Consider the following 9,548-nt stretch of genomic DNA (forward strand, 5'->3'; position numbering starts at 1 on the left):
TTGTATTTGACTCAGAAAAACTTGTGAAAGCCTTCCCATAAAAACGTTGCCCCATGCCATTTGAATTTAAGCCGTTTGTACCTTCAGACATCGTTAATAGCTCCTCAGGGTGTTATCATATGACATAAGACAGGTTATTCGGTGCATGTCCAATTTGTCAATCTAGCTGCTAGTACAAGAGCCAGAATTTACAGGTTAGTGAAACACCCCCTTGCCTCCCCTCTAAACCCACCATTCACAAATGAGACCTATTTTATTCTGTACTAATGTAACCAACTGCAGAGTCATATCAAGGGTTTACCTGGCTTCGACCCAATGTTCTCATGCATTTCATATTTTCACTATATTTGAACAAATGACATAGCAACCGGCCAGTTTAATGACTTCAATGTTTTCCATATCTTCCTAACAGCCATTGTCCAATGCTGACCTTCAAATGTGATGTCTGTCTCTGGCACGTTTCTAATGTCTTTCTGGCACGTCTTTCCAAATGCAATGTTCAAAGCCTGATTTAATCGGCATGGACATCTGGTCACCCTGTGGTCATTGCGTGTGTAGTCAACCTGGCTGTGAAGAAATGTTTTGGCATAACCAATTATTCTCTAAACCAGCATTGTGAAACAGGACAGACCAAGTGTGATGCAAGCTTAGACCCAAATCATCCCGGAGGACACAGATAGCCTCGTGGGACAGGGATGCATTTGTCTGTCTATCTCTCTGACGTAAAGACTTTCATATTTTACATAATCAGATGAATGAGATCCATCGTAACTTTGTCTTACATGTTGTAATGGCCAGAGCCATTTACACTGCAATCCTCCTGCGAGATGCAAACGTCGTTTGAGATTCAGTGGAGAAACATTACTGGCTCTGTGTCAGTAGTCATTTAAACAGACTCTGATGCACGTATATTCCATAAAAACCTATGACATGGAATGTTTGTAATATCTAAATTAGCAAATGGCCTGCTGTTGTAATAAAATACGAATCACAATCCTGCCAATCAAATTTGGAAGCATATATATGGAGTTCGCCCAGCACAATCACCACCATTTTTGAACATGGAGGAACGTCACAACCCTAAACAGAGGCAGCTGCAGCAGTAATACATTTGTATCTATACAGTACATTTTGTAGAAATGTGTTACATATAAACTGAAACAGTTACATTTTTTAGACATGCAATAGAGTTCTGATGATCAAGCAAACAGTTATGATAACTGCACTTACAGTTTTAGAGAATGTTAAGACTGTTTCGAATGAAATGTACCAAAGCGAATGAGGAAAAACTAAAACATGAATTTACATGAAAAAAAGTTTGATTAAAGCGCAGCCAATTGATTATAACTGTAATGTTGTCATTTATCAGGAAAATAGAATGCTGATATTTTTTTCAACAATTGGTAGTATATAGCAAAACAACTATGTTTTAAATGCTGACTACACACCACTGAAACTAAACCACATATACTTTCTTTCTGTATCTCTCTTACACACACTCTGAATCGCTCACTGGAACAGCAGGTGAGTGTCTTCAGGTACTCCATAATTTCCTTTGTGTTCCTCGAACAGGCGGGTGAGTTCATCCATATAGCGTTGGTGAAACACATCCAGTTCTTCAGCTGTTGGTTTCTCGTTTTTCTCTACTGGGATTGGCCTACCCACTTGGAGAAGACAATTCATATGTTAGCTACATAATTGACAAACAAAGGTGATGTGATTTTATAGATAGATAGATAGATAGATAGATAGATAGATAGATAGATAGATAGATAGATAGATAGATAGATAGATAGATAGATAGATAGATAGATAGACAGACAGACAGACAGACAGACAGACAGACAGACAGACAGACAGACAGACAGACAGACAGACAGACAGACAGACAGATATTTTGCTGATATGACATTTCTCTAGGGTTGCTAAAAAGCAAATATCAGCTTTTGCAACGGTTTGGACCTGCTACAGTAGGCTAAAAGTGGTAACAGATAAGACTTGTGCATTGGTACAATACAACCAATAAATGGCTAACAAATGTGAGAGAGATCATTGCATCTGTTTAGGGTAGACTACAAAAAGATATTAGCACAGAATATGGATGTGATTTGCACCCAACCCTTGACCTGATATTGATAATATTTGATTGCACTTACCAACAGTGTTGATGGGCTTTCTATAGGGTATTAGGCCGAAACTGTACTGGAAAACACCTCGTGCATGGAAGAGGGGTAGAGAAATGCCCATAATGCGTTGCAGACGCTCTTGAATATATCGCAGCCAGGTGCCACGGGGGTTCTGCACCTGGTCAAATAGCTCGTTCTCTCCAAATGAATATATAGGAACCAAATCTGCACTGGAGGAGATATGAAAAAAATATATAGATTTTAAACTAAATTCTTTGTGAGAAAATAAGAGATAATGTATGGAATCATTATCATAAAACAAACCCTGACAAGAAATGAAAATTTAGTTAAAATGTTAAATATTAAAAAGATCTGACAGCAGAATGCTGCAATTGACCAATCAAAAACCAATCAAAGGTATTCCAGAGAGAAGTGTAAAATAGTTATAAATATGTATAAATTATAATTGATCTTTACTCTTCCTGGTCACAACTATTAACTTTTATACCACGTAAAATTTCTTAATCATCACCGTGGGTCAAAGAGTCTTTCATAAATTCAACGATATTACTTGCAACTGCAAGTTGCTCAAGTTTGTATTTCAGAAACGACGAACTGTTGCTCAAGAGAACTATCTGGCGTTGAATAACTGGCACAAATACAATAAGAGGCTGCGATTGCCTCTTATGCTATTAACTGCTGCTTACCCATGCTCTATCGCAAGCTTAATGAAGCCCTTCTTATTGGCTAGGTGAACGATGTGTTCCCCAGGGTGGGAATCCAAAGCCTCAGGAGCACCGCCAACTGCAATGACCACAGCGTTCCCACCGTCCTTCCGCCGGAGCAGATAGCTGGCACTCTCCTTGTCCGATGGAACCAGGCCTAGAATACACACACACATAAAAGTTACTACAGCTGGTATTAAATACAGTTATTTTGTAAAATACAAAATACAATAGTTCCTCTTTATTTAGAACCTTTTTGGCAATAAAGGGATCTTTTAAATTGAGCCAAAAACCCTTTTTTCTAAGAGTGTGGTTTCTATGATAAAGTTTGTTTATCGCATATTAATAAATATTTACAGTATTCTATCCAGTATTCTGTGATCAGGGAAACTACTGACCAGCAGACATGATGTAGTCTCTGAAGAAGGGGGCTCTGAACCAGAGAGGCAGCATAAGAAGGTTGCTCTTCAGCCCAGGGAAGAGTTTTCTGAAACCGGTTGCCTCTGTGCAGAAATTTGTAAATGCACCAGCCACAAGTATACCATGAGGATGGAAACCCAGTACATAGTTCTTCCTAGGGTCCAGATCAGCCGTCTTCACCAGCTAACAAAGAGATAAAGAAGTAAAGTGATTTAAACAACTTAAGGATTTGAGAATGTGAATACGTTTCATGCATTTCTTAAAAGGGCAGCTGTTAAAGGTCAGTGATCATGTGCTGATCATGTGCAGTGCAACTGCATTTGGCTCTACAATGACCTTTCACACTGATCTAGGATCTGCTAATACCTTACCAATCACCTAACTGCAAGGTACAGTACAACAAAATTCTAAAAGTAACAACAACACAGAACATTAATAATCAAACAGACTGGTGTGTTATTTGGACTGACATGAACAAAAACAGGAAGTTCTAAGAACCAGAACCAGAATCACCAACACAGTTTTCCAAGAAAAACTAATTTTGCTCTCTAAGGAAACATGGAATTGAGTGCAGTGTGAAACACTTTTCATAGACTTTCAGTGATCAATATCCATTCCACTCACACATCCACCAAAAGCAAGAGCTGCAACAGCGAGAATGGCGGTGCATTCATGTAATTTCATGAATATGAAAAATATAAGTTCATTATCACAGCGGTAGCTACTTTCAATTAAAACAATTGTTGCAGTGTTCGTCTTGCGTCTTGGCTGTTTGTTGTACTTTACTATTTTTTCGTCTCAATATTTCATGTTCACATATTTATTTATTTGTCAATTACACTGACAACAACATTTTTTTAAGTTGTAAATAAAACATAAAACATAATTATCAGAGTATAGTATGTTTTACAAGAAAAATATTTCAGTCTTTCTACTTCAAATCAATGTGCTATTTGTCATTTCTTTGTAATTATTTGTAAGTGAAATTTTTCAAGTAAATCCTACACCTTTTTTTCTTCTTCAGTGTAGCTATGTAATAAGCAGGATAATGTACAGCCAGCTGGACATTATTGGCAAAATAATAATTATAGGTAAATGAATTTCTGTTTGTCATTGGATCTGCCACTTTGTTTAGTGATCAACATGAATGCCAATGCTGTCTACTGTAGATGGGTTAATTATTAAGGAAATACTGTTCCACTAACTACTGTTTACTAAGACTGGCGAAGTTCTCCCTCACACAGGCAATTTTTTATGTGTTTTTCTGACTGCTAACCATGTACATTTCTTCTGCTGACTAACCAGATGAAAGCTGTAAGGATGGTCATAAAAAAAAAAGTAGAGGTCCCATTGCACAGCTAACATCTTATCAGGTTAGAAGTGTTTGATTGATGAACGATTGATGTCTCTAAATCCTGGTTTGATAATGCCAAGTAGCCTAGTTTCACCATAGGGCAGGGATGACAAAATTCGGTCCTGGAGTTCCACTGTCCTGTCCAGTTTAGCTTCAAACCTTGATAAAACATTTTTTTTTTTAACTCCCCTGCATGTAGCATTAGAAATCCTGAAAAAGGACAGCGGCTCTCTACAACGCTGGCATCCCGCCATAGGGTGTTCCTAGAGAAAACTCACCAAATCTATTCCTATCACACCATTATTAAGACACCAAAATGAAACAACACTGCACTTGTGGAGGAAGGTCATGCCACCTTGGCCACCTTGCATAAGCAAAAGTCTGCTTATTCCAAGATCCCTGAGCTCTGTTTTCAAGTCAAGAGGTTGAATGAGGAAATAAGGGAAAATTTGTACCGGTGGTTGAAGCAAGGTTTCATCTTAATCAATTATTCACTCCGAATACAAATGCTCTGTTTAGCAGCAAGGGCTCTTTATAACTAATGACGCATTTAGTCATATGTTGTGTCTCCTTTTGAATCCGATAAACCCAGATTGTATGGTGAATTGACAAAAAGTCAATTTTCTTTGAAAAAAAAACACAATTGTAAGTAAATGACTGAGCTCTTATGATTTATACAAAGAATGAAATAATAACTAACTTAAATGAAAAAGGGAATGGGTAGCATTTTAAGCAAAATCTAAATAATTTCAATCGCATTCATTCATTAACCTTTGAAGTTAAGTTGTTTTGATGGGTATAAATGGGTATTTTTGTCTCCTTTCAAGATCATGGCCATGACACTTTTATTGAATGGGGTTTAAAGCCCCTCACATTGTTTACAGTTACTCATTTACTCTGAACCAATGGTCGCTTCTGAGGCCAATGCCTTCTCTGTTGTTCAAGAGGTAAAAGAGTGTCACTATGGACAGATACATACAGATAAGAGACATTAGTGTATCAAGGGTTTAATAACCAGAGTGATAACATTTCTCTGACACACTAATCAATTCAGTGCTGTTTTGGTGTACTCGATGCAGTCACTGCTGAGAAAAACAAAGGTCTTTTTAACATAATGACGAGAGTACAAAGTATAGCGAGATTGCCACTAAAATAGCACTTATGAGTTTAGTTTTAAACTTTGTTATAGACAAAATCCGCAGTATACTGTACATTTTCTCTACAGATGCATGAAAGCATACACACTATTGAAAAGTTTGGGGTGGGACAAAGACTTTTATGCTAAAACAACAACTGTTTTCCATTGTAATATATTTTAAAATGTAATTTATTCCTGTGATGGCAACAATGAATTTTCAGCAAGCCATTACTCCAGTCTTCAGTGTCATTTACATTTACATTTATGCATTTGGCAGACGCTTTTATCCAAAGTGACTTACATTGCATTTCAGGGTACACATTTACATTCTTATCAGCTCATCACATGATGATCCTTCAGAAATCATTCTAATATGCTGATTTTGTGCTCAAGAAACATTATATGATCAGTTTAATGCATCCTTGCTGAATAAAAGTATAAATGTCTTTAAAAAATACAATATCTAAAGTTCAGGTCAGTAAGTACATCAGTAAGTAAGTCAGTAAGTGCGTGTACACACACACCCACACACATGAAATGTAAAACACACCATGTAAACACACCATGCATTTAGGATTACAATGAAACGTAATGTTCTGTAAGCCAATGGCAATTTGTAAGTACTCAAAGAATGTGCCCTTTTAAAAGCATTAGAACAATCTGATATTTATGTCACTGGTCGTATTTTGAGAAGATATAACCACAATGAAAACAAAACAATTCATGTATGGTGATGCCACAAACCCTAGACAAACATTTTACAATAGACAAGATGAAGTGTTTTCTAGTTACTAATACCATATCTAATTGATAATTAAGACATTTAAGAAGTGTTCCTTTAAAGGACATATTTTAGACATCACAATGATTTTTATATTAAGCAAATCAAGACACTATATTGCCTGGTTTCACAGACAGAGCTTAGATTAAGCCAGGATAAGGTCTTAGTTCAATTAGGACATTTAAGAAGCTTTTTTAAACATGCCTTAGAAAAACACATTACTGGTGTGCATCTTGAGACAAAACAATGGCACTGGCATATTTTAAGATATTTCAGTACAAGCTGTACAACAGCTCAAATAATGCAATTTAGTCCGGAACTAGGCATAAGCCTTGTGTTTGAAACCAGGGGTGTATTGAATCATACTTCAGTCTATAGAACTGCATGGAGGCTGCTTTTTTCAGACAATGAATAGACACTAGATGGCAGTACTAGATTGATATCTCAGTCTGTGGGCCTGCAAATCACAGTTTATCTGTACATTTAAATGGTTTGGCCTTGTTTTTATCCCTAAAGCAATAACAGTGTATTGGTTTCATTTGGTTGAAGCACTATTATACTGATGTTCATTTATGCATATAGACTGCAAAAGGATTGGCAGCAAAGAAGACACTTGACATATAATGCCATTCTGTAAGCTATGCTAATAGGCTACAGTTTAAACCCTAAATCTCTTAAGGTAGCTCATATGACACGGTTCATAAAAGTGACTAAATCTGTTTCTGATCCAATTTAAAAGGTCAAAACAAACAAGAGATATCATGTTGCTACACTCTCAGAAAAAAAGGTACAAAAGCTGTCACTGTGGCGGTACCTTTTCAAAAGGTACACCTTTGTACCTAAAGAGTCCATATTAGTCCCTCAAAGGTATATATTGGTACCAAAAGTGTACATATTAGCACCTAAATGATACATATTAGTACCCTTTTGAAGGGTACTGTCCCAGTGACAGCTTTTGTAAAAAAATTCTGAGAGTGTATGTATGCTTCAGTAAGTCCACCCACTCACCTTTATGGGGAAATAGTCTCTCATGTGCTCCCACACAGGCATTCGGCACAGAAAGGGCACTTTTCTTCCTCCTTTTGAAGGTGTTTCCCAATCGATGAACCACCAGGTGGCATAGAGCACACTGATGAGCCAGAAACGAGTGAAGAGCAGGAAGAGGAACAGTACAATACAGCAGGGGGCTGAAAAAATGACATAAAATAAACACACAGGATGCACAAATGCATAGGCATCAGCACTAATGCATTTACAATCGGGATCTTTCCATCTGAAGACTTTGACCTGGAGGTTTTGAACTATGTTGGTGCTTTGATCAAGGCCTGCAAAATCACATACAGCACTCACAAACAAAATACATTTGCTAAAATCACATTTCCCCCCGATTTTTCTAAATGTAGTGATGTGTCTCAAGAAAGAGGCTTTTGTATGAGGTTATGTTCCTGCTATTTATTCCTTTTAGGGCATGATAGCCATTGGACAAATCACAAATATCTCATAATAATTGACAAATTAAGTACACCCTATATCATTGACTTTAGTAAAATAATATACCTATTGCAATATATGTCAGAATACAGAGCAAAGACTGTGATTAGATCTCATTCAATGCCAATGCTTGATGGCTTTGCAAAGACACTTAAAATAAAGGTAGTGAAAGCATGTGCACTTACCGAGGGCCAGGAAAGAGAAGACCCACTGCGAAACGACAGCAGTCTGGATCCTCCGAACCAAAGGCACATCAGCCGGAGCAAAATGAATCTTCATGTCTAAACCAGAGACGACAAGAACCGAGAGATCAGCACAGCTAGGATTTCCACTCTGGGGTCAAAGTCTGACACCATGTCTTGGTCTGCTCCCCTCCTCCTCTCATCTACCTCCTTATCTGATCATTCATGGCAAGTGATAGGATTATCACCCAAGAATACCTTGATATTACACCAATGAGACTTTTGACCCAGAGGCAAATAGCTGTGCAAAATTATGCCGACATGTGCATGAAAAGAAGGGATTAATGCAAAAAGGCGTTTTTGAGTGAGTCCCGACATGCTCATGCTGTAAATTTATATTAAGTAATAATCTTCATTCAAATACTTATGGAATGCTATAAAACCTTTACTCACCTATTGATTACTCACCTATTGTTAAGCATGAGTTAAGCACTATTCAAGCAAAGATGCATTACAATGATAGAAAAGACATGTAATGTTACAAAAGATTTCTATTTAAAATAAATGTTGAAAAAAATCACAAAAATTAATTAAGCAGCACAACTGTTTTCAGCATTGATAATAATAAGAAATGTTGAGCAATTAGAATGATTTCTGAAGGATCATGTGACACTATGATGCTGAAAATTCATCTTTGCCATCACAGGAGTAAACTAAAAGAGAAAACAGTTATTTTAAATTGTAATAACATTTACAATGTTACTGTTTAGGCTATATTTGCTCAAATAGACGCAGTCTTGCGGAGCATAAAGGACTTTTTTCAAAAAACATTTTAAAATGGTTAATTTTGTATCTGCAGAATATCATTATAATAATTATCTGTATTATTATAAATGAGTAAAACATGTTTAAACTATTTTTAAGCATCTCTCCCATCATTTCCAACAGCGATGTCTTCAGGACTCTAGTTTAGTGGGCGGGGCTTTGAGCGCATTGCAGACGTTGCGTGATGATGAGAGTGGCAGGTGATTCAGCTCCTCTCTATGGATGCTGAGCGGAGCAGGGCGCGCGCGCGGGAGGGGCTGCTGTGTCTTCACAAATTCTCGTATTGTAACGAACGCAAGGGGATCAGGACGGAGCTAAACCAGAATATTCCATAGATTAAACCCCTCAAGAACCCGTAATGCATATTTTAAAGTGGATTTGTGTCCTGTCATCTTTGACAACATCGTTTTAAAGGGGGGAAACATTGCGAATCGGACATTTTGAGTATTTCCTGTGAGGTTCGCGAGCGCGTTTAGTTCCACAAACTGAATACAAAACAGCTTCGG

General features: G+C 37.3%; 1 protein-coding gene across 1 annotated transcript; it reads right to left on the bottom strand.

The window, feature by feature from the left end:
- Positions 1–1,509: 1,509 nt before the first annotated feature.
- On the bottom strand, positions 1,510–8,314 carry mogat2 (monoacylglycerol O-acyltransferase 2; the record flags this gene model as incomplete). Its single annotated transcript, XM_081353618.1, has 6 exons — positions 1,510–1,664; positions 2,157–2,356; positions 2,834–3,008; positions 3,250–3,454; positions 7,553–7,731; positions 8,221–8,314. The coding sequence occupies 6 exons, from the start codon at positions 8,312–8,314 to the stop codon at positions 1,510–1,512; spliced, it is 1,008 nt and encodes a 335-aa protein (XP_081209744.1).
- Between the last annotated feature and the right edge of the window lie 1,234 nt (positions 8,315–9,548).

This window comes from Scardinius erythrophthalmus (genome assembly GCF_964197995.2).
Source record: "Scardinius erythrophthalmus genome assembly, chromosome: 23".
NCBI lineage: Eukaryota > Metazoa > Chordata > Actinopteri > Cypriniformes > Leuciscidae > Scardinius > Scardinius erythrophthalmus.